Genomic DNA, 26,563 nt, shown 5'->3' on the forward strand with positions numbered 1-26,563 from the left:
CGTCCGCAACATTTCTGTGCGTACGCACCGTTTATACATGAAGCCCCTGGTTGGCCGCCCGGCGGGTCATGGGAATGACGCTGCTGGATCGCCTGTCGGCATCGTTTATGGTCGGAACTACGACCGTATGTGACCGTCTTTCGAACCTCCGACTTTCGTTCTTGATTAATGAAAACATTCTTGGCAAATGCTTTCGCTCGAATTGTTGTCGGGTGTGTGCTATGGTCGGCTGCTTAGTGAATTCTTAGTGGGTGGGGCTCTGTGGGTTGTCATCGTATCCCATGGTCTTAGCATTGGTGGGTGGGTCTCTGTGAGTTGGTGGGCATGGCTATGCCGTGCATATCCCATGGTTGTCTTTTGCTTGTTCTGTCGGCTTATTGAATTTTATTATATAAATATGGTTGAAATAGTTTACTGTCAAATAAAGCAAAGAGTATGCGACACGTGTTTCGCCCTAATTCTGGGCTCATCAGGCGTACACACTCACTGCACTCCCTTACGGGAATCGAACCTCGGACGTCAGTGCTAGAGGCGAAGCCCCTAGCGTTGCGCCACGGCGCGTGGTTCGTTTATTTGACAGCATGTAGATCGGGGTAATTACATTCACGGCATTCGCAGTCTGAATCACAATCTGATTGTAAGGGTGGTTACCTACCAGGTAACGCTTGTGGTTGGTCAGCAAGTCAGCTAACATCCGCCACGGTGTCCTAAGTTGTGAGAAGCAGATCATAGAATGGTTGAAATAGTTTACTGTCAAATAATGCAAATTGCTGTCAAATAAACAAACCACACGCCAGCCTTGTGCAACATGACATTCAGACACTGCCTAGTAATCTTGTGAAACAACCGCCACGTCGTATGGCACAGGATAAGCAACTCAATGCAGACCAACAAATACAACAAAGCTTGGACTCTGGACTCGCTCAACATAGCAATAGTAGTTGGGCCTCGCCCATAGTTATAGTCCGTAAAAAGGACCAGACATACCGCCTCTGTGTGGATTACAGAGCTCTGAATGAGCGTACAGTTAAAGATGCATACCCATTGCCCTGCATCCAAAACACCCTAGATACACTTTCCACAGCCAAATGGTTTAGCACCTTGGATTTGGCCGTGAGGTATTTGCAGGTAGAGTTGAAGCCCAGGGCACGCAAGGCAGCAGCTTTCTGCAGCAGAAAAAGGCTCTTTGAATGGAATGTCATGCCATTTGGTTTGTGCAATGCCCCTGCGACATTTCAAAGACTAATGGATCGTGTTCTGGCTGGCATACAGTAGGAGACCTGTCTGGTATATCTGAACAATATTATTGTGTTGGGGAAAGATGCTATGGAAATGCTCGGGTGACTGGGACAGGTGTTTGACAGACTATGGCAAGCCAATTTAAAGCTGAAAACAGCTAAGTGCTGTTTGTTCCGCAGACAGGTGGCTTATCTTGGGCACATTATTTCACAGCACGGGATTGCTACAGACCCCCGGAAAATTATATAAGTTCATGAATGGCCCCAACCTACCTACGTCTCAGAGGTCAACCAATTTGTAGGCTTGGCGTCATATTACCGCCGCTTTATGAAGGACTTTGCCACCGAAGGTCATCCACTACATGAACTCACCAAGAAGTATGCCCGTTTTCACTGGACTGAGGAATGTCAGGAGGCATTTGAGAATCTAAAGAGACTACTTACTACCGCTCCCGTTCTAGGATATCCCCTTGATGATGGTGATCTTATTTTTGACACAAATGCTAGTGTTTGTGGAATTGGGGCCATTCTTTCCCAAATGCAGAACGGGGAAGAAAGAGTGTTAGCCTGTGGGAGCAGAATGTTGTCATCAACAGAACAGAATTATTGCACCACGAGAAGGGAGCCGTTAGCTGTTGTGGAGTTTACCTCTTATTTCCGCCAGTACCTGCTAGGAAGATCCTTCATAGTCCGTTCTGATCATAGTAGCCTGCGTTGGCTTATACAACTGAAGGATCCTGAGGGCCAGTTGGCAAGTTTGCGTGAGAAACTTGCTGAATATGATTTCTGTGTGGTCCATCGGCCTGGACGCCAACACTCCAATGCTGATGTCTTATCAAGAAGACCCTGCTGTATTACCTGCACCTGTAAGATACCAGAACCTTCATCGGTAAGAAATTGCCTTCATCAAGCTGTCCAGTGCAATTTGAATGACAACCTAGGAAAAGAAAACCCTGGGACTATAAACCCGGAGCATCTGCCAGTGGGGGTAGAACTACCTGTCACTTCCGAGTCTCTGGCGAGAGAAATCGATGATGATGATGAACAAGGTGAGAACAAAAATATTAATTCTTCTCAAAAGGGTGTGGAGAAGATTCACCTTCTGGAAGCCAACAAGCCAGTTTTGTTCTATGGTTGGACAACTGAACAACTACATGCTGCTCAAATGGCATGTGGAAGTGGCTAGACAAGGGAAGAGGATGCCCTACATGGGTGGAAGTTTCGCAGCACAGCCCAGCCACCAAAACATACTGGAGCCACTGGAAAAGGTTGTATATCCGGGAAGGCATCCTACTGAGACGTTTTTACTGCACTGAAGGCACAGAGTTCTATCCCCAGATTGTTTTGCCCCATGAGCTTCGTTACAGAGGTGCTGCAGCAAATGCACGATGGCCCAGTTGGGGGTCACTTTGGAGTGGAACGAACTTTAGCATATTTGCAGACCAGATATTATTGGTACTAATTGCGGGAAGACGTAGCACTCTGGTGTCGCACATGTACCAACTGTGCAGCCAAGTCACGACCTTCAAAGTTGCCTCAAGCACCTATGGAGACTGTTCGGGTTGGAACACCCATGGAAAGAGTTGCCCTTGATTTGATGGGCCCCCTGAATGAGACTGCAAGGTATAATCATTATATTCTGGTAGTACAGGATTATTTTGCTAAGTGGGTTGAAGCTTACTCCCTACCAAATGATCAAGCTACTACAGTTGCTGAAGTATTTACTGCAGAATGGGTGTGCCGTTATGGAGTGCCATACAGTCTACACAGTGACCAGGGTTCCAATTTTGAATCTTAAGTATTCCAACGGATGTGTGGGTTGTTAGGAATTGAGAAGACACATACTACTCCATTCCGACCCCAATCAGATGGCCAAGTAGAACGATTTAATGCTACTTTGCAGAAAATTCTTGCTACAACAGCTGAGCGTTGCCACTGGGACTGGGACCTCATGACCTTGTACGCTGTAATGGCTTACCGAGCCACAAAACACAATTTGATTGGTTTTACACCCAATATGATGCTACTTGGATGAGAAGTAATGGAACCTATTGACATTGTTGCTGGCTTGCCCCTAAACTATGATCACGATCAAACCCTTCCACAATATGTGATTCAGCTCCGAGAAAGATTGGAGCTTGCACATCAGATTGTAAGGGATGCCCTAGGACAGTCTGTAGTTCATGCTAAGAAACAATATGATACGAACATCTGTAGGGTTCAGCACTAGATTCGGGATGCTGTCTGGCATTTGGTGAAGGGAACCTGAAGAGTAAAGAATAAAGTGAGGAAGTTCTTGCCAACTTATGAAGGACCATATTTTGTTCACGGTCATTTAGATGATCTGGTGTATCGCATCCAGAAAAGCCCAAAGACAAAGTGGAAGGTAGTACAGTACATTACGATAAATTGAAACCGTACCACCCCCTCACCCCATTAGATAATGGCTGGGTCTTTCAAAGTGCGGAAAGATGAAAGCCCGCTGAAATACTACCACCTAACCTTGATACAGACCTTGCTGAACAAGATTTTGATTTATCAGTGCTGTTTAGGAATCCTACCCTGGAAGGAGGAAACGAGAGGGATATGGACCTTGATAGTAACAAGACTTGGAGCCCATTAATTCCAAATCGGCCTCCTCTGAAAGCCACCTTCGGTTCCACAAATGAAGACAGGCATCCTACTAGTAGGGGTAGTGCGGAGCTGCAAAGCATGGAAAAGAGTATCTTCAACTCTCCTTTAAACCCACTACCCACCGCGAGACCCAGAAGAATAAGGAGACCACCAAACAAACTTGGTGAATGGGTGGCCCATTGAACTAAATTGACAACTGTTCTGTGAAAACTTGATCTTGTTATTTTTCATATATTCATATGTTGAAATGTACTCTGTTGCAGAGAGAGAAAAGTTATGCAATATAGGAATCTATATTTATGTTACTTAGGTTATGTTTTTTTTTTTCTTCTTAGTGCTGGAATGGTGCTGTTAATCACCATCCAGCAGTGGAGGTAGTGTTGGGATCAGAGCTTAAAATAGCAGCCTGACATCCTGATCATACTGAATGTGGGTGGAGTTTTCGGTGTTTGAGGGGTGGAGTTTTGAATATAGATGGAGATTAGGAGGGGTTGGTTTTTGTGTTGGGTTGGCTCGTGTTGCGGCTGTCTCTCTTGGTGTTGGTATCTGTTAACTTGAAACAAGCACCTAATAAGTATTTAATAAACCTTGGAGCCTTCAAGCCTTGTGTGTCGCTCTCTGCTGTAAATTAGCACAAGGGAACTCAGGGACAGGGTTTTACCCCAGAGCACGTTGCTCTGGCCCTGGAGCTGCACACCACTGGACACGAGGAAGGAGAAGCTCCCCTGCGTCACCCCGACCACGGTCCGGAGACAGGCAGGAAAGGTAACACTGTGTACTTGTCTCTGCAGTTCTTATAAGGCACTGTTAACTTAGAATATTTAATTTATTAATTAAGTTGTAATTGTTATGCTTGTAATTTCATACTTCACGCGACACAGCGCATGCTCCAGCAGACACTACACAAGAGTTGCACTGTTTATACTTGCGCGCGTACTTTACGTAAATCTGGAAGATTCCACCAGGTGGCAGTGCGAGATATCATCACGGTGGGTGAGAAAACGTTTGGATTCGCTGTGTTGTGATTTGCCTGAAACCAGTGGCGTAGCTAGGAGGGGGCGGTCCGTCCCAGGAGGCTAATTTATGGGGGTGGCATTACTGGCCAAAAGGCTCAGCACAATTCGTGTGTAAGCATCAGGGTTTGGAAAAACATCACTCATGAATGAAAAAAGTAAAACTCTGATTTTTATCCACAAATGCATTAAAAAAACTTTTCACAGTCCTTCTGTGATGGCATCAGAAACAACAGTTGAAATTTATGAAGCAAAAATATAAAATAAATATGTTTATAACAAAAATAAACAAACATTACACTGATTAACATAAAATTTATAATTTTGTTTCGTTATCAATTCGAATGCGTTCTTGCTCTGCGCAGAAAACATCCCCACTTATCACTGGTACACTACGCAGGTTGTGGTTTTCGCAGTGTAATTATATTAAACTATTAATAAGAACACGGCTTATCAGTGCCTCTATACAAGATTCTTGTCTAGTTGATGCTTATAAATAATTATATGTAAAAAATTATTCCTGTTTCTCTATAGATGAATACATCTATGCAAAATTTATCATACATTTTCTCTATACTTCATTTTAATTTTCTATTTAAATTGGTTAACATATTCAGATATGTTGGAGGGCAGCAAATCAAAGCACCGCCCCACCCCGTGTGGCATGAACTCGAGCTATGCCTCCTCCTGAAACATCCATTTAAATTTCCAGGACACTTTGGCACAATATCTCTGAAAAGGAGGTTAAATGATTACATCCATCAATCCAGGGATGTGCTCATTCATGCAAGCATCGGGCACAAGGCAAAAAAATCCCTGGATGGGACATCAACTCATGGCAAGGTGAATACAAGCACTCACATACACTGGCGTCTTTTTAGTATCACCAAATCTGCATATCTTTGGAAGGAAACCGGAGCCCACTACGGAAACCAAGCAGGAAAACACGCAAACTCCAGGCAGGAAACACCAGCGACGTGACTCCCTGCGAGGCACAAGCGCTACTGCTCTGCCACCGTGCCACCCCCACGTGTAATTATTAACAGTATTCATTGTTTAAATGAAGATAATGACTTATCTGTAAAATGTAACATATACTTTAATGAATTTCATCATGAAAGTGATATCCAGTATAAACCTAAGGATTCTAAATGTGCAGAGAGCTGGAATATCATAAATGTAATGTGTTCTGTGTGGCGATTGCTGCTGTCAGTTCAGTAGGAAGCCCCAGAAGCTCATAGCGATTAACAGCTGGGTCGGTTTCGAGATAATGTTTACGACGGTCTACTTTAATGATAAAGTAAACTACGAGGCTAAAGTGGATATTTCGGTTAAAGCCAAAATATCCGCTTTAATCTCAAAATTAGACCTTTTCACCATGTCCTTAATTTTTTTCTCTGTGGCTTAAATACGCTGCTGTGGAATATGCGATGCTTGAAAATCAAAGCACCAAGAATACATTTGTGTCGGCATTGTGCTTCACCACATCGAACCATTCAGCAAACATCGCAGCAGGCACATCGATCCCGGAGGATCCACAAAGCGGCTTTCTGGCACATGTGGATAGTAAACAGAGACGGTGACGTCACATTCAGACATCTAGTGACCAACTTCAGTATTGTAACTTGTGATTAGTATACAGTGCATCTGGAAAGTATTCACAGCATATCACTTTTTCCACATTTTGTTATGTTACAGCCTTATTCCAAAATAGATTAAATTCATTTTTTCCCTCAGAATTCTACACACAACACCCCATAATGACAACGTAAAAAAAGTGTACTTGAGGTTTTTGCAAATTTATTAAAAAAAAAAAAAAACTGAGAAATCCCATGTACATAAGTATTCACAGCCTTTGCCATAAAGCTCAAAATTGAGCTCAGGTGCATCCTGTTTCCCCTGACCATCCTTGAGATGTTTCTGCAGCTTCATTGGAGTCCACCTGTGGTAAATTCAGTTGGTTGGACATGATTTGGAAAGGCACACACCTGTCTATATAAGGTCCCACAGTTGACAGTTCATGTCAGAGCGCAAACCAAGCATGAAGTCAAAGGAACTGTCTGTAGACCTCTGAGACAGGATTGTCTTGAGGCACAAATCTGGGGAAGGTTACAGAAAAATTTCTGCTGCTTTGAAGGTCCCAATGAGCACAGTGGCCTCCATCATCCGTAAGTGGAAGAAGTTCGAAACCACCAGGACTCTTCCTAGAGCTGGCCGGCCATCTAAACTGAGAGATCAGGGGAGAAGGGCCTTAGTCAGGGAGGTGACCAAGAACCCAATGGTCATTCTGTCAGAGCTCCAGAGTCCTCTGTGGAGAGAGGAGAACCTTCCAGGAGGACAACCATCTCTGCAGCAATTCACCAATCAGGCCTGTATGGTAGAGTGGCCAGACGGAAGCCACTCCTTAGTAAAAGGCACATGGCAGCCCGCCTGGAGTTTGCCAAAAGGCACCTGAAGGACTCTCAGACCATGAGAAAGAAAATTCTCTGGTCTGATGAGACAAAGATTGAACTCTTTGGTGTGAATGCCAGGCGCCACATTTGAAGGAAACTGGGCACCGCTCATCACCAGGCCAATACCATCCCTACAGTGAAGCATGGTGGTGGCAGTATCATGCTGTGGGGATGTTTTTCAGCGGCAGTGACTGGGAGACTAGTCAGGATAAAGGGAAAGATGACTGCAGCAATGTACAGACATATCCTGGATGAAAACCTGCTCCAGAGCGCTCTTGACCTCAGACTGGAGCGACGTCCTGCTGAAAGATGAACCAATGACACTAAGCACACAGCCAAGATATCAAAGGAGTGGCTTCAGGACAACTCTGTGAATGTCCCTGAGTGGCCCAGCCAGAGCTCAGACTTGAATCCGATTGAACATCTCTGGAGAGATCTTAAAATGGCTGTGCACCGACGCTTCCCATCCAACCTGATGGAGCTTGAGAGGTGCTGCAAAGAGGAATGGGCGAAACTGGCCAAGGATACGTGTGCCAAGCTTGTGGCATCATATTCAACAAGACTTGAGGCTGGAATTGCTGCCAAAGGTGCATCGACAAAGTATTGAGCAAAGGCTGTGAATACTTATGGACATGTGATCTCTCAGTTTTTAATTTTTAATAAATTTGCTAAAACCTCACGTAAACTTTTTTCACATTGTCATTATGGGGTGTTGTGTGTAGAATTCTAAGAAAAAAATGAATTTAATCCATTTTGGAATAAGGCTGTAACATAACAAAATGTGGAAAAAGTGATGCGCTGTGAATACTTTCCGGATGCACTGTATGTGTAAGATTTGGCAAAATTATCTATTTTCCTTTATATGTAATTTGAGAATAAAGAATGCTTTAACTTTTTATGGTACACTTGTATGTACGTTTAAATCTGCAAATTAAACTTTGGATGTTAAATCTACTTTCCAAGTGTTTTAATCGACACCTTGCTGCGAATGCCAACTATTCCTGCACAACCAGAAGCCCTTTAGTTGTTCCTCTCTTACAGTTCATGTCCGCACGCTCACCTCTATGTGTTTCTTTAAGATCGAAAGGTGAATTTTGAACACCATCACCTCGTGTTTTTATGGCTGGGACAAAACGCGACTCATTCACCAAGGCTTGTTGATGTGCCAGCCACTTGTAAGGGGAGTATTTTCTAACCTCCTTGTATCTTTGATATCTATACTAATAAAAGGCAAAGCCCTTGTCACTGACTCACACATCACTAATTCTCCAACTTCCCGTGTAGGTAGAAGGCTGAAATTTGGCAGGCTCATTCCTTACAGCTCACTTACAAAAGTAAAGCAGGTTTCATTTCGAAATTCTACGCGTAACGGTCATAACTGAATCTTACATCCATGCATATTTACGTCCATAGCCTGCAGCTCGGTCGCCGTGTGAGGCGGGGTTGCGTCCTGCGTCCCCTGGCCTCCCACGTAATTGGCTGCCTGCCTATTTTACACGTTTGGAGAACCACCAATGCCTCTTAAACACCTTAGATTCACAGGTGACGATTTCAGTAGTGGACACTTTGATGTTTATGAATGTTTCAACTCTCAAAAGCTGGATGTAAAGTTATCGATGAAACCGGTTGTATGCTTACAACGCTTGACAGATGGCAAATGTCACTTCAACACAACAAGTCCTGCAAATACTAACGTAATTGAAACAAACCATGAAACTCAAACCAATTATGACAGCAGCAATCCAAGCTGTGAGAAAACAGTAAAAAGGAACCGTGTCAGACATCAGCTAGATGGAAACAACTTCGTGACGCTGCTGCCAAATACTCACAGGCAAATCCACAAGTTAATAGACACGCTGTCGCTAAATACTCGCAGGCAAATCCACAAGTTAATAGAGCTTCCGTTTCTAGGTACGATCCCAATAATAAAAAGCGGCTCATACAAAAACAACAGGTTTGGCTCAAAAAAGCCGATTGTGGATTTGTGTTCAGCCGCCGAAACTTTGCAACGGCACGAGACTTCAGGTCATGTGTCTGCAAAAGAACCTAATTGAGGCAACAATTTTTACTGGCAGTGGCTCAGGGGAGAGAGCTTTTATTCCTCGCATCCCCGTTATACCCTCTGATCTCCCATTTCAATTCAAACGCCTCCAATTTCTAGTAAGGCTCTGTCTGCTTCGCAATGACAATTAATAAGTCTCAGGGACAGACCCTACAAAAGGTTGGCATTGATTTGAGGCAAGATTGCTTTTCACATGGCCAACTATACGTTGCATGCTCAAGAGTAAGCTCAGCGCACAGCTTAGTCAAATTACAAACGGAGGGACGAACTGACAACGTCGTATACAAAGAGATCCTTAAATAATTATTTGTATATTTTCCCTCAGTTTAAAAATGTTTACTTTTCTTAATAACAATATTAAGGCAGTACTTCGCCTCTGTGAAGCGCAGGTATTTTGCTAGTCATTAAAAAGCCCAGCATTGCTTCACATTGGTTTGACGATATCCTCGCTGTTTAAATCACCACAGTTTCTGTTCCTTTCGCTTCTCTCCCGTACGCTTAAAGTTTTATACACGCAGAAATCAAAGACATATAATGTGCAAATAAATATTATGGGATAGTACCTCCATTTTGCATATACACGTGAATAATTTATTACTATTATCTGACCTATATTGCCCTGTTTTTCGGACACAGAAAATTGTTGGCAATATAGCAAGTTACTGATGTTTATTTATTTATTTTTATTGTTAGGAGTACAGATCTTTTCCCTTTGAAATGCAGCGAGTTCAAGTAAAAAGTCTGAAAACAAATAAAACACACAAGTAAAGATACAGATAACCTACGTGAAAAAATTCTACTTAAGCACAGTAACGAAGTTGTTTTACTTTGTTACTTCCCACCTCTGATCCTTTGCGTCATTGTTAACAAATGCTTTATCTTTATTCTGTGCACATTTTCCCCCTTCATGTTTTTTCTGATAAGCCGTTTTTCATGCCATCTTAGGTGTCAATGTGACTTTCGCTCCGTTATTTTCCTCCTGACTCTCAGTGAGTCTTCCCATCATACCTGGCGGTAGACGTCACTCATTGCGCCACACGCCTGTCTAGTGATAATCATTGATTTTGAATTGATTACCCCACAAACACAAGCCAAAGCTTTCCTGCTACTGCAGCTGAGTTTTGTTTAAATAAAATGTTTAAATTTAAGCATATAAGTGCTTCATTAAACACATGATAGGGCTGAGCTGGCTACAAACAGAAAGGTAATGTTCAGACTCCCCAAATATACTGAGGCTGAACTTGCAGCTTGGGGGGAGCCCTTAGTGGCTTCGATGGCCCTCTGATTCTGTAGTCTTCATAGAGCAAGAAGTGGCTTTGTATTTTGTACACAATTTTTATGATTTTCCTCATTTCTAATGGCTCTAAATTACAGTGGTGTGAAAAACTATTTGCCCACTTCCTGATTTCTTATTCTTTTGCATGTTTGTCAAACAAAATGTTTCTGATCATCAAACACATTTAACCATTAGTCAAATATAACACAAGTAAACACAAAATGCAGTTTGTAAATGGTGGTTTTTATTATTTAGTGAGAAAAAAAAATCCAAACCTACATGGCCCTGTGTGAAAAAGTAATTGCCCCCTGAACCTAATAACTGGTTGGGCCACCCTTAGCAGCAATAACTGCAATCAAGCGTTTGCGATAACTTGCAATGAGTCTTTTACAGCGCTCTGGAGGAATTTTGGCCCACTCATCTTTGCAAAATTGTTGTAATTCAGCTTTATTTGAGGGTTTTCTAGCATGAACCGCCTTTTTAAGGTCATGCCATAGCATCTCAATTAGATTCAGGTCAGGACTTTGACTAGGCCACTCCAAAGTCTTCATTTTGTTTTTCTTCAGCCATTCAGAGGTGGATTTGCTGGTGTGTTTTGGGTCATTGTCCTGTTGCAGCACCCAAGATCGCTTCTGCTTGAGTTGACGAACAGATGGCCGGACATTCTCCTTCAGGATTTTTTGGTAGACAGTAGAATTCATTGTTCCATCTATCACAGCAAGCCTTCCAGGTCCTGAAGCAGCAAAACAACCCCAGACCATCACACTACCACCACCATATTTTACTGTTGGTATGATGTTCTTTTTCTGAAATGCTGTGTTCCTTTTACGCCAGATGTAACGGGACATTTGCCTTCCAAAAAGTTCAACTTTTGACTCATCAGTCCACAAGGTATTTTCCCAAAAGTCTTGGCAATCATTGAGATGTTTCTTAGCAAAATTGAGACGAGCCCTAATGTTCTTTTTGCTTAACAGTGGTTTGCGTCTTGGAAATCTGCCATGCAGACCGTTTTTTGCCCAGTCTCTTTCTTATGGTGGAGTCGTGAACACTGACCTTAATTAAGGCAAGTGAGGCCTGCAGTTCTTTAGACGTTGTCCTGGGGTCTTTTGTGACCTCTCGGATGAGTCGTCTCTGCGCTCTTGGGGTAATTTTGGTCGGCCAGCCACTCCTGGGAAGGTTCACCACTGTTCCATGTTTTTGACATTTGTGGATAATGGCTCTCACTGTGGTTTGCTGGAGTCCCAAAGCTTTAGAAATGGCTTTATAACCTTTACCAGACTGATAGATCTCAATTACTTCTGTTCTCATTTGTTCCTGAATTTCTTTGGATCTTGGCATGATGTCTAGCTTTTGAGGTGCTTTTGGTCTACTTCTCTGTGTCAGGCAGCTCCTATTTAAGTGATTTCTTGATTGAAACAGGTGTGGCAGTAATCAGGCCTGGGGGAGGCTACGGAAATTGAACTCAGGTGTGATACACCACAGTTAGGTTATTTTTTAACAAGGGGGGCAATTACTTTTTCACACAGGGCCATGTAGGTTTGGATTTTTTTTTCTCCCTAAACAATAAACACCATCATTTAAAAACTGCATTTTGTGTTTACTTGTGTTATATTTGACTAATGGTTAAATGTGTTTGATGATCAGAAACATTTTGTGTGACAAACATGCAAAAGAATAAGAAATCAGGAAGGGGGCAAATAGTTTTTCACACCACTGTATATGTTGGCATGCGGACAACTGATTAAAAAATTCAATTTCAATTAATCGCTTAGTTCAAATTTGTACTTGAAAGTCACTATGTATTAATTGCAATTTGTCATATTTCCTTCAAGCAATTAATATTTTTAAGTAAAGCATACATAATTCAGTGATTATTTTCTAATACAAAACAGTTTTAATAATCAGTTACCTACGTATATTAAATTACAGGTAAAATTTCGTTACAATGAATATCTTTACAGCAAAGTATTTTTACGGTCCTGACCGTTTCCCCATATGACACAAGTCTATAGAAATCTCGTTACTATGAAGTACATTCAGCAGATACTTCATTACAACGAAGTGCACAAAAGACCTTGAAATGCCTGAATGAATCGTTCGCAGAGCAGTTAGTATTGTGATCGCAGCTCAGTTGTGCACAACGATCTCCAAACACAAACATTGTAATTTTTTTTTGTATCTTTCCTCGTAGGTTTTTTTTTTTTTTTTGCCTTTTTGTTTCCTACGGTTTTCAGCGATACCTTTTTCTTACTGCTCATCAACATTTGAAAAACATCCATTGGATTTTAACTCATCGTCACCCTCCTATAGAAACGGCAGACACAAAAAAACAGTAACAGTTCATATTAGAAAAAAAAAAATTATTTTTGCAGCTCTCAATTGTAGCAAAAAGAAAAAAGACATTAGCGAAATTCTGAATTCACTGCTATCATCAACTTTTCTGAAAGACAGAGCAAATAAAGAAGAAAAATTTCGGGTTGCAAATGTATGTGAACTGCTGCATTTGAAGACATCAAAAAAGCCGTTATATGGTTCAGTGATGCTCGTTTGAGAAACATTCCTATTAATGCGGCACTCATTCACGAAAATGTGAGGTTTGTAAACTCTCTTGGGACCTCCCCCAACTAGACAGCACGCTGAAGAGCGTCCCGAAGTGTGATCTCCACGTCTGTACGGGGCAACAGCAGGCTCACAGCTATGCTGTGTCTCTCTGCCAAAAGGAAACAGAAAAGATCTCGATGGGTGATGCAAGGTTAGGAGAAGGTACATTGTAAATGGAGATAACAGGATTACTTGGTCACTGACCTGACCACGACCCTGCCTGACTGTTGTGTCTGTGTAAAGAAGAGTGGCAGATCACGCTACAATGAATAAATATGCCGTTCCTGTTTCAAGCTGAATAATGCTGGTTTTGCTAAAGTACTGAGACTAAGCCTTGTGTTGTGGTGGGGAAGAGAAGAGACTTATAGCGTGACCCAGATCTTTTGTGATTTGCTTCTGTTGTGCTTCACTGAAATGCTGTGAGCCTGCTGTTGACCTGCCCCAGCAATGGACAAACACTCTTCAATAGACGCTGCCATCGTGCTTTAGGACGCAATTCAGCATGTTGTTGCCGTTGGGTGGGGATCCCGAAAGTGTTCAGAAACCTCACAATATGAAGAAGAAGAAGAAAAGGATGATTCGGCTTCTGATTGATAACTGTGCTGCCCACAACATGCTTCCACATTTATATAATATTCGCATTGAATTCCTCCCACCCAATTGCACAGCAGTGCTTCAGCCATTGGATTTCGACATCATTCACACCCTGAAAGTGTATTATGGCAAGGAAATGCTGAGAAAAATTATCAGCATAACTTGTAGGCAGGAGGAGATTAAAATTAACACGAAAGAAGCTACTGAAATGATTGCAAACGCCTGGATGCAAGTGAAAGAAAGCAGTACAGTAACAAATACAGAGTATCATTATAACTAAATATTTTGTAGGTCCCTGGGAGTTCGTTATAATGGAATTTTACCTGCATTTTAGTTTGTTTGTTCATTTGTTTCGTTACACAAAACTGTACAATAAACAGTGAAACACTAATCAGTCAATAGCTCAAAGTAGGATTTTTATTTATTTTTAATTTTGAGCCACATAATGCAAATTACTCAGCACTTTGATTGGTTATGTCAATTATTCTGTCTTTAAAACGATATGAAGAAGAAAAATAAGACATTATTGCGTTTCTGACTATTAATTCATCCAGTTGCTTAGGCAGACAGTTTATTTCCACCATTCATTCCAGAGATGATGTCCCAAATACAAAAACAAATGTTCATAAGAAAACAGTGCTGGGAAACGTTACTTAAATTAAATTCACTACATTGCTCATTAAATATGAAATCCTAATCTCCTCCAGTTCAGCGCATTTCTTTTCCTCACTTTTCTCGATGGGGGAAAAACAGAGTCGGATTAAAGCTTTACATCCACTGCATGTGTTGCTGCTGATTTAACTGATCGGTTACTTAACTGCACTTCTCAGTTTGCTACCAGCACTTTCCTTGGAGCTCACGATGGAGGGCACGTCACCTCTCTAAGGACAGTATCTCACATCCCAGTCTGAATGGTGAGATGCAATCTTCATCTCTCAGCAGCCCCAGCCGAGCACTTCAAGCTTACTGCACTGAGCCCGTTGTCTGAAAGGCCACAGCGGCGCCCACAGATGGGTTGTCTGCAGTGTGTGAGTTGGTGTTTGGCTGAATGTGGAGATATCGGCTCAGATGTTCTCTTCTGCATTGATGCCCAGTTCACTAGAGATGAGGTTAGGCTCCTCCGCGCACACTGCCTTGGCCATTTTGGTTTTAGTCAGTCTGTTTAGCTTCCACCTCGAAAAATCATGTAAAAGAGGGGCTTCATGGACCTCTGAAAAATGTGCTAATTCAAAGGGTTTGGCCAACAGACACCCGAGTGCAGGAGTCACCGTCAGATGACTGGAGATGACAAACGGGGGAATTTGAGGATTTTGTAATTTATTCAAAGCAACAAACAATTTACAACAACAAACAAGAAAGCACACTGTAAGTAAATCAAGAGAGCGGAATACAAAGTCTCTCGGGAAATGGAAACCCCGTTTGGCCGAGGGCGTTATTTTACTGAACTGTCTTGTAATTATTATTTGACTGTTGCCGAAGCGACTTATAACATGTGAGACACAATTGCTTACATTTCTTTTGTTTTTTCACTATTAGCACAAGCAGGTGAAGTGACCTCCTCCTGGTCACACACTATCAGTGCCTATCAGTCATAACATATCAAATCCTTTTGAAATTCATTCTAAAACACGTCTTTGACAGGTTACCATTGCTAGGACCTTATGAAAGCTCTCTGAAAGAATATTTTTCTGGGTGGGAAAAAAATTCCACCTTTAGTTTTACATAATAACAGTTCAGGAATAAACAATTTAACACCAAAATAAAATGCAGGTACTTCAGAACATTTAAGTTCTTTGGGGTGGTACGCCAAGACAAAGGGGTTGATGCCCCCGGTGTAGATCTTCTCCAACTAAGCCCACTTCTGGAAGTGGCACCCAGTCTGAATTCTTTTGTGGCCCAGAAGATTCTGGTTTGTGAGACTCGTCGGCCACATCCAGTACAGCAATATGGCTTCTCGAGATTAATTCCTCCAAATTTTCTTGGTGTGTGTATGTGTAGCAAAGTATATTCTGATTTATAATTTGTTTGTTTGTAGCTTTTAGTTATGAATTTCCCCAAAAGCAATTGTTTGTGTGTCCTTAGTTTCATACCAATGGTATTTTGTAGTACAAATGATAATTAATGTGATTCCCCACAGACTGCAGGCACCCTCAGGTGATGGTGGATGCTGCACAGGCAAGTCTGCTCTCTCCAAGCCTTTTCTAATTTTATTCTATTGATTTGACATGAATGTTATTTGGTAATTCTCAAGTGTTACATAACAAATGTGTCCCCCCACTGTGTTCTTACATACAGTCTTTGTAGGTTTTATTATCAAAAGCAAACAAACAAAAACAAAACTAAATTTAAAAAAGCAGCATTTCTTTTTTTAGTGCGCTGCCACAGCATTTTAATATAATTCAGCATGGTGTACAACATGACCATATGGATACTTTGGATTTTCATTTTATTTATATTGTATTAATAGTTTGTGTTTGTAATTATTAGTAACTGACCCGGGTTCTCTACCCGGGTCCACGCTGTGTGGAGTTTGCATGTTCTCCCTTTGTCTGTGTGGGTTTCCTCCCACAGTCCAAAGACATGCAGGTTAGGTGCATTGGCGATTCTAAATTGTCCCTAGTGTGTGCGCCCTGCCGGGGGTTTGTTTCCTGCCTTGCACCCTGTGTTGGCTTCGACTGGCTCCAGCAGACCACCGTGGCCCTGTAGTTAGGATAAAGCGGGTTGGAAATGGAAGGATGATCCGATTTATTATTTAATAAGCATTGGCGAGAAGCTGTTTGTATGGCACCAGTTTTTTTTTTGTTATGTAGCCCTTTAAAGTGCAAGTTATGAGGTGGTAAATAGCAATGGTGTAATATAAATTTGATTAATACAGTTAAATGTATTGTACATGTTAAAAAGTTATGTAATTTCTAAGGTTTTAAATATAAAAAGTAAATGCTGGTATTTATGTTAAATTATTTTATTGGTTTGGAAAGTAGCGAAAGTCGGGGGTCAGAGGTCAGAAGAGACGAGAAAAGGAGGGGCAAGAAAAGAAAGGAGAGAGATGGGCTTTAGCACTGAAAGCGAGGATTGAAATGCTGGTCCATGGTAAACTTCAGCAAGGAGTTTAAAAAGAGAGGAAAAAAAAAAAAGACCGGATTCCAGCACGGAATTAACAGTGGGGAAAGAAAAAGTGAACGTGTTGGTGATTGGATGGACTGGTCGAGAACACTAAACCGATAAGCTAGGGAGGACTGTCCATGAAACGCAGAACATGGACAAAGTCTGCAGACATTGGATTACATTGCTGATATCGGATATTGTTACAGCTGACCAACTATCGCCGAGAATTGATACTCGCTAGGAAAGAAACGAAAGGGAACGCACATCTGCTGGAAACCAGAAAACGAGACCCGTCTGCTCTATTACAGCATAAGAGGCCGTCGGCGAGTAGCGTCACAATCGCCTTCAAGTAACAGGCCTGCAACGCTTACCTGTGGTACCTTTTACCTGACGTTTGTTTGGTTCCTTTAATTTAGTTTGCCGGCTTAGGTTTTATAAGGGGATTGTACTTGTTTACTGAAATTTTTTGCATTCAAAAAAAGGACTGCTCATTCAACACTGATATAGATATTCTTGGATTATTATGTTTATACTTTTGTATGGATGGGTTATGTATATATGTAAATAGTTAATTTATTTAAACTAAAACATTGAACTTTTTCTTTTTTTCTTTATATGGCTTAGCCAGCCATTATAAAGAAATGGCAAAGGGAAATCACGTTTGGCAGGTGGCTATAATATCCTTATGTGGGGTCCAGTAACGAATTGTGCAATTTATGGTAGATTTATGTAAATTACATTAGTAACAAAGGTTTGTTTCTTGAAATAGTTATGCTCAGAATGCTAAGGTAAAAGGTTATATTTAAAGTTAGTAAAGAAGGAAAAAAGAAAAACAAACAACTCGGGGAAGAACCCTCAGTAAGAGCAGAGGGGTGCCACAGTTGGTTTTTGGAAAGGTATGTTATTTTATTTTTTGTTATATAAAAATAGAAAAAAACATATTATATAGTTGAATTATGATCAATTATGTGAGGTTATGTATATTGTAAAGAGTTCTTTTCTTATGAAATGTGTATAATATATTGTAATAGTTCAATATGTAATACGTATGTTATGAAAGCAGAGCTAGGCGCATGGTGGAGGCTGTAGGGGCTTTGGTGAGAAGCGGTTTGTAGGACGCCCTGTTCTTAATTTTATTTCTGGAAAGGAAAAAAGGATATAAACTTCTGATTCTCCTATGTGTGGATTTGTTTTTGACACAACACCAATTAGGATGGATTCCAGTCAGGTATATGTGCTTACTGTCCAGGTAGGAGTGAACCTCGCTCTTTAGTCAGGACAGTTCAACTGCACTTCTCTCCGGTGTGAATTCTGGTGCGTCCCTGAAGAGAACTCCTCTGACAGATTTGTTTGCCACATTCCAATCAGCAATACGGTTTCTCTCAGAGGTTAATTTGTCAACAATAGTTTAGTCTGCTTACTTTTCAGGACAGGAGTGAACCTCACTCTCGAGTCCTGAAGGGTGCTTGTTTTTCTGGACTGATTTTTGAACTGCAACCTTTTTTAATTCTGTTGTGAACTCTAGTGTGATACCTCAGACTGTTTATATTTGAAAACTGTTTCCCACATTCATTACAGCAATATGGCTTCTCTCTAGTGTGAATTCTAGTGTGGATCTTCAGACTGCTCATTTGTGAAAACTGTTTACCACATTCATTACAGCAATACGGCTTCTCACCGGTGTGAACTCTAGTGTGTTTCTTAAGACTGTTTATATGTGAAAACTGTTTACCACATTCATTACAGCAATATGGCTTCTCTCCGGTGTGAACTCTAGTGTGGTCATTCAGATTGCTTATACGAGAAAATTGTTTACCACATTCAGTACAGCAATATGGCTTCTCTCCGGTGTGAACTCTAGTGTGTTTCTGAAGATTGCTCATTTGTGAAAACTGTTTTCCACATTCATTACAGCAATATGGCTTCTCTCTAGTGTGAGTTCTAGTGTGGCTCTTCAGACTGCTCATTTGTGAAAACTGTTTACCACATTCATTACAGCAATACGGCTTCTCACCGGTGTGAACCCTAGTGTGTTTCTTAAGACTGTTTATATGTGAAAACTGTTTACCACATTCAGTACAGCAATATGGCTTCTCTCCGGTGTGAACTCTAGTGTGTTTCTGAAGATTGCTCATTTGTGAAAACTGTTTACCACATTCATTACAGCAATATGGCTTCTCTCCAGTGTGAACTCTAGCGTGGGACTGAAGATGGTTTATACGTGAAAACTGTTTCCCACATTCATTACAGCAATATGGCTTCTCTCTAGTGTGAATTCTAGTGTGGCTCTTCAGATTGCTCATTTGTGAAAACTGTTTACCACATTCATTACAGCAATACGGCTTCTCACCGGTGTGAACTCTAGTGTGTTTCTTAAGACTGTTTATATGTGAAAACTGTTTACCACATTTATTACAGCAATACGGCTTCTCTCCAGTGTGAACTCTAGTGTGTTTCTTAAGACTGTTTATATGTGAAAACTGTTTACCACATTCATTACAGCAATATGGCTTCTCTCCGGTGTGAATTCCAGTGTGGATCTGAAGAGCACTCCTGCCACAGAATTCTTTTCCAGATTTCAAACTGCACTGATCTTTGTTTCCTGTACAAAGTTTAAAAGAAAAGGGGAAAAAAGAGCTTACTTTCAGTCCATTGCCTTATTATTAACATTATCTCACAATAAATACATGATGGCTGAAATTAGAAAAAACCTTTGATAAGCATAACCAATTATAAAAATTTTGCCGTACATGGAAAGCATACTCAATTTGTTAATTTTATGTTTTCTATTACAACTACTTAGCAGGACCACATGTATAAAACTTCCTTATGCTCAGCAACATGTGTAAGCCGCTTTTGAAACTAGAACTTGGTGTTTAAATTGGCTTAAAGTTATGGCAAGTTTTCAGCATTTGTAAGCCCCATGCAGACTTTATTTGCGTTGGCATTTTAGCAACACCTGGTGGAAAAACTAACTGAACAGAAAATCTCATTTCATTGCACATTTCACATTCTGATGTTTGACAGGCTACACAAGAAGTGAGTTTTGATATATCACAATGACATTTTGGCTCATGATGATGACTTAATTATAAGCCGATTTAGACACCCTACTGTCATCCTGTTTGAAGTGTGTGCTGAACATGTGCCTTCATTACAGAGACCATCACACAAAAATCACATAATCTCAGTTCTCTTACAGGTCTTAACAGGTGTGGGTTATTTGGCGATGGCGGCTTTTCAGTGTGAACTGCCTGACCGGTGAGGAACCTCTGAGTCACCCTGAGCCACATCATGCCATCTGTATGGGGTGGTACATTTAAGATGTTACAGAGATACATGTAATATCCTTACTAGCAGGATGTGCAAGCTGTAATCAAAATGCAATCTGCAGCAACATCTTCTGTCATCAGCAGTGGTGGTCTTACTTGGTCTACCTGTCCCTTTGTGATTACTGAGCTCACCTGTGCTTGCTTTCTTCTTATTGATATTCCACACAGTTGATTTAGGTCATCCTAACGTTTTACCGATGTCTGTAATGGTTTTATTATTGTTTTTCAGCCTCATAATGGCTTCTTTGACTATCATTGGCACAGCTGTTGTCCTCATGTTGAACAATGGCCACTACAAACTCAAAAGGGTAGAAGCAAGCCGAGGTATCTTAGGCCTGCAAGACTATGGCAATGAAATACACCTGAGGAATCACAAACTCCTCTAACATCAATTGGCCCAAACATTACGGTGCCCTGAAATGGGAGGGAAACCATGTAAAAAAAGTGCTGTCATTTCTACAGGGTGTGACCGAAATGTTTGCAAATCCCCTTTTAATGAAAATGTGTAATGTGACTTTAAACACATCTGAATTATTTAATTTGTAATTTTTAATCTGTTGAGCAAAGGAGTAAATGAAAGAAAAATGTTTCTTTGTTTAAGCCATTACGGAGAGTACAGTATAAAACAGAATGCCATGCCAAGCATGAAAAAGGCACTTTCAATAATCAGAATGTGTCCTCACATTTATCCACAATTAAACTAAAACCATTTTACACCAAAACAAACATCAATGGCTTCTTTAAATCACCAAGGAAAAGAGAGCAATGGATGAGTGACGCCTTAGTGCCCAGGCCTACAGAAGCTGCTGTGACCTCGGAGAAAAATGAGAAGATTAGAAAACTGAGGAAGAGTGCAGCTGTTGGTGTTTCAGCTCTATAGGGGAGTGGCAGGTGACACCAGGACGGGTCATCTTTGTGACACACTGGTGACATTTATATTCACCATTATAATGTTTACAGGTATCTACTGTCAGGACTTATTTATGTTAAGTAAACTAAAATTTGCCAGGTTTTACTGTCTATTTGATCCAATGTGTTTATTCACGTATGGAATTATCTTTGCTATGGCTGCAAACATCAAGCAGTCCAAGACTAAACTCAATGAAGAGCGATACAAACAATAAATACAACTGAACTAAAACAGAGTTAGACCAGTGATTCATAAGTCAGTGATTTATAAAAGGGGTTTGTGAAAAAAATATTGTAATGGCGGAATTTTAAATCCAAAACATAAAAAATAATGAAATATTAAATGTAGGCAAATATATTCTCAGTACTATTAATAATACAATAATAAAAATGGGTCAACAAATCACTTAAATGTCAAATTCATGGTTACCATCTCAGTCACTTATGCATTGCGATGGAAGATTCCAACAGATAATCTGTAACGCAATGAGACGCTAAGTCACTGGCAATGCATGTACATCCTCATATGATTCGGAAACTTCCAATTCAGCAAACCGAGAAACCTGAATGCACTTGAAAGAACAAGAATAACGTCTGGCGATATAAAAACGCCGTGATCAGACAAGGGAGAGTAGAGTCGAACTGAATCGTACGACACGCTTAAGAACCACAAGTGATTTTAATAAGATAAGTTAGTAGTGCATAGTGTGTGTAAATAAACTACGATAAAAACCTTTTACTTAAACGTGCACACATCGAAAGTGAATAATTACTACTCCATAATTTTATTATGAATCGATGGTTAAAAATGGGTAGTTTCATCAAGTCTTACAAAAAGCTGGATGAGCAATAAATTGCTTCTTCTTCAGTCCCTGATTTGGTACCAACACTGGGCGACGATACTGAAAGTTGTAGTCAGCTAATGTCTCTCCAGACTGAAAGCAAGGAAAAAATAGGCGAACATAGTAAGACAAAAAAGAGAAAAAACGAAAATATGACAGCGACTATTTACAAATGGGTTTTTATTTTACCGGGGATGAGTCAGAACCTAAACCGCTCTGTGTAATTTGTAATGAAGTCCTTACAGACAGCAGTTTAAAACCATCTCTTCTTCGTAGACAAATTGAAGCCAAACATCCAACGTACAAGGATAAACCTTAGTTTTATTAATGTTTGTCTGTAAATGTTTTACAGTTATGTTTAGGTTTTTCGTTATGAATCATTTATTCAATATAGAAAATAAATTTTAATAAACAATCCAATTTTATTGTTTTATTTACTATATCGTAATGACTACACAGGGGGTTTGCCAATTTATTCCAGTTTTTTTTAAAGGAGTTCACAAGGAGAAAAAGGTTGAGAATCACTGTGTTAGACAAATTAATCAGCCTTGAAACAAAATTGCCCAGTTTTTGCTGTTTATTGTGAAACCGGCTTGTAGCTGGTTGACTGGTCTACCAATTTTATGACATGGAATATTTTAATCTGAGGGCACGCGCAGCACTGACAGAGTGCACAAAGTGGAAAGTGGTGAAGAAAATAACTGCTGTTTGGAAATATCTTCAAGTATCTGAAAAGTGATAGGAATGTTATATGTGAAGTTTAAAATTAAAAATTTAGATGTTAGTTGTGGTGGATTTAAAGCAAAGACATTTGGAGCAACTTATTTGATGAGACACTTGTAGGTACAACACTCAGGTGAGCGTATTGACTTTCAGAAATGCAGTGAAAGCAGGAAAACTGCTAAGGAAACAAATGTGTTTTAGCTGTCAGTAATGGCACTGTTTGAAAAGAACCACAAATATGGTCAGGACAGGACAAAAGTGTATCCCTCAAAAATAATTGCAATTTATCATCTATATATATATAATTCACTAAGCCGACAGAACAGGCATGACAACCATGAGATACGCACGATATAGCCACGCCCGCCAACTCACAGAGACCCACCCACCAACGCTAAGACGATGGGATACACTGACAACTCAGCCACGCCCACCAACTCTAAGACCATGGGATGAGAATGCCTAATCACCCGCCCGCCCGACTGTTACCAGCGTGTAAAACCATTGCAGCTTTTAACTCACAAATTGCAACAACTCACCAAACAAGGACACCCTGTCTCTCGAGGCATTCACACTGCCGGAAGACAACCATGGGATACGCAAAAAAAATAGCCATGTCAGTCAACTCACAAAGCCCGGCCCACCAACTCACGCCCACCAACTCGAGCACGTGTCCACCCACGCTCTCAAGGCATTCACAGTGCCTGCTCAAGTGCCCGGACGCAACAACTCACCAACTAGCTTTCGTCTCTTGTTACAGTACACATGCACCACTTAGCCACGTTGACTTTTCATTATTCATTTCGGTTTTGGCTGCATTTCTATATATAATCCACCAAGTCGTCCGACCATGGGATACAAACGACAGAGCACCGCCCACCAACTCAAACCGATACAGAGACACGCCCACCAACTCTAAGAGCATGGGATGAGAACACCTGCCCGCCTGCCTGACTGTTACCAGCGTTCACCGCAATGTACTGGAGTGTAAAACCATCACAACTGCTAACTCACAAACTGCAACAATTCACCAAACACCGCATCAGACGCTATCTATATCTAAGAAGATATATAGATACTCAATATTCCCCGGCACGCGTCCACCCACGCTCTCAAGGCATTCACAGTCCCTGCTCATGTGCCCCGACGCAACAACTCACCACACACAAATTTTGCTTAATTTGACTCAACACGGGAAACCTCACCCGGCCCGGACACGGAGAGGATTGACAGCTCTTTCTCGATTCTGTGCGTGGTGTTGCATGGCCATACTTAGTTGGTGGAGCGATTAGTCTGGTTAATTCTGAAAACGAACGAGGCTCCCTACTGCTAAATAGTTACGTGATCGCCAAGCGGTCGGTGTCCAACTTCTTAGAGGAACAAGTGGCTTTCAGCCATGTGAGATTAAGCATTAACAGGTCTGTGATGCCCTTGGATGTCCGGTATTGCACGCGTGCTACACTGAATGGATCAACGTGTGTCTACCTGGCGCCAACAGGCGTGGGTAAGCCGTTGAACCCCATTCGTGTTGGTGGACCGGGGCTTGCAATTGTTCCCCACGAACGAGGAATACCCAGTAAGTGCGGGTCATACGCTTGAACTGATTACGTCCCTGCCGTTTGTACACCCCTGCCATACCCACCACCAACCCGGGTGACTTGGTGGATTATATATAGAAAAGCAGCCGGAATCGCAAAGCACAATGAAAAGACAACGTGGCTCAGAGGTGCACAGACGAAAGCAACTCAGGTGAGGAGTTGGGGGCGGGCACATGAGCAGGCAGCGCATACTGAACGATGATTGTATGTTGGTTCGTAGCGTGCATTGTTCATTTATTTTCTCTGTGCTTAAAAATCATTAAAAAAGCAGCGTGATTATGCGGCATCACTGCTACGCCACGGGTTGGCTAGTTTTAGAGACTCTGCCATTTTCTATAGTAGAAAGTTTAGGATTCCATCATTTAAGTCCCATAACTTGGATGCATGACATACACTGGCGAGAGGATGGTTCTTTTCAGACGTAGCATTACCCAAGACGGACACCTGCGTAACATTTCATATACAGTGACATGAGAAAGTGTGGGGACCCGGGATCAAAATAACTGTTACTGTGAATAGTTAAGTCAATAGAAGATGAATTGATCTCCAAAGGCCACCATTCTTATCTGCGATTTAAACAAGATTTATTATTTGTTTTGTAGTATGAGAAAAGGAAGAAGAAACCCACTAATGTATGGGCACCCCAAGTGATCAGAGGTCTCAAATAACTATAAACCCCCGCCCCCAGGAGTCAGACTTTAAAATTAGGTCCTTGAGGGCTTTGGCTTGTTCACAATCGTCATTAGGAATGGCAACGTGATACAGATGTCAAAGCTGTATCAATTCTCAGACTCCTCAAACCTTGTCCCAGCAATCAGCAGCCATGGGCTCCTCTAAGCAGCTGCCTAGCACTCTGAGGAATAAAATAAGTGGCGCCCACAAAGCAGGAAAAGGCTACAAGAAGACCGCAAAGAGTTTTAAAGGAGCCATATTCTCAGTTTGCAGCGTTACTAAGAAATGACAACAGCAACAGTGGATACATACAAACGATGAAGACCCCATCTTCATACAGAGAAAGGAAAGATGGACAAAGTGACAGCCTTACAAACTTATTTTCCTTTGATTAAACAGAAATTGGAAATATTACAAAAAAATCTGATGAGAACAGGCCATTCAGCCCAACAAGGCTTGCCAATCTGATCTACCTAATATCTCTAAAATATCAGTTTGAGTTTTCAAAGTTCCTAAAAGTCCTGCTTTCCAACACACTACCTGGTAATGGTGGCTGTTGTTTCCTGTGTGAAGAAAAACTCTTTAATGAGTAGCAGTGCTACTGGGGAATGAAACTTCAAGTCCCAGCAGTGGTTCTAAATGGTCATCTGCTGAGGGTGTAGGGGCTGCTGGGGACAAGGAAGCAGGTGCAACATTTAAAAGGAGGCCAGTTCAACAGAGGACAAAAAGTCTTTTGTGTTTGGTGTCTGGAGTTGCCCATCTGTTTGCTTTCCTGTTTTGCTACTTGTGTTTTCTTGTTTTGTCCTGGAGATTGTCTCCTGTTGTGCATGTATGGATTGTCTGGTGTCTTCCTGCTGCATGAGGATTGTGAGGATTTAATGTCATCCTGCAAAGAAAGGAGTGCTCCTGATCCCATCGACACGTCATCATCTCATCAGGAAATAGCAGTAGGACTGACCTTTACATTCACATACAGCGTGCCGATCTCTGGACTACCTACCGCCATCATTTCATTTCATCAGTTGCCATTTACATGGACTTCATCATGTGTGGTTTGTGTTACTGTTTTGTTATTGTTGAATTCATGTTTATTGTATATCGCCATAAGGGGACCTGGGGTAGGATCATTTTCATTTAATATTCTTTAACTTCTATTACCGGTTGCTTTTTTGTCTCTGCGAGGGAGTATGTGTGAGTTGGGTATATTCCTGGGATCCCCACTGAAAAAATAAATAAATCACCATCTTATCGACAGTGGGAATCATAGCTGGGTTTTTAAGTCAGCTTTATGTTGAAATTATCCCTTAACAAGTCTCCAGCTGTGTCCTCATGTTCTTGTTGAACTCTTTTTAAAGTAACAGCTTGGCTCCACTGCTCTAATTACTTTCATGATGTTAAACACTTCAGTCATGCCTCCTCTTAATCTCCATTTGCTTTAATTGAAAAGGTTGAACTCATTTAATCTTTTCTGATACTTCTACCCTCTCACCCCTAGAATTAGCTTTCCTCTG

At 41.2% G+C, this 26,563-nt stretch overlaps 1 protein-coding gene across 1 annotated transcript in view; it reads right to left on the bottom strand.

The window, feature by feature from the left end:
* Positions 1 to 16,769: 16,769 nt before the first annotated feature.
* The window catches only part of LOC114668818 (zinc finger protein 501-like), a 39,803-nt gene continuing 30,009 nt past the window's right edge, over positions 16,770 to 26,563 (bottom strand). Inside the window, exon 3 of the mRNA XM_028824782.2 lies at positions 16,770 to 19,578. Coding sequence (XP_028680615.2) covers positions 18,419 to 19,578 — 1,160 coding nt within the window. The 3' untranslated portion in view covers positions 16,770 to 18,418. The remainder of the gene's footprint in view (positions 19,579 to 26,563) is intronic.

Source organism: Erpetoichthys calabaricus, chromosome 1, assembly GCF_900747795.2.
Source record: "Erpetoichthys calabaricus chromosome 1, fErpCal1.3, whole genome shotgun sequence".
NCBI lineage: Eukaryota > Metazoa > Chordata > Cladistia > Polypteriformes > Polypteridae > Erpetoichthys > Erpetoichthys calabaricus.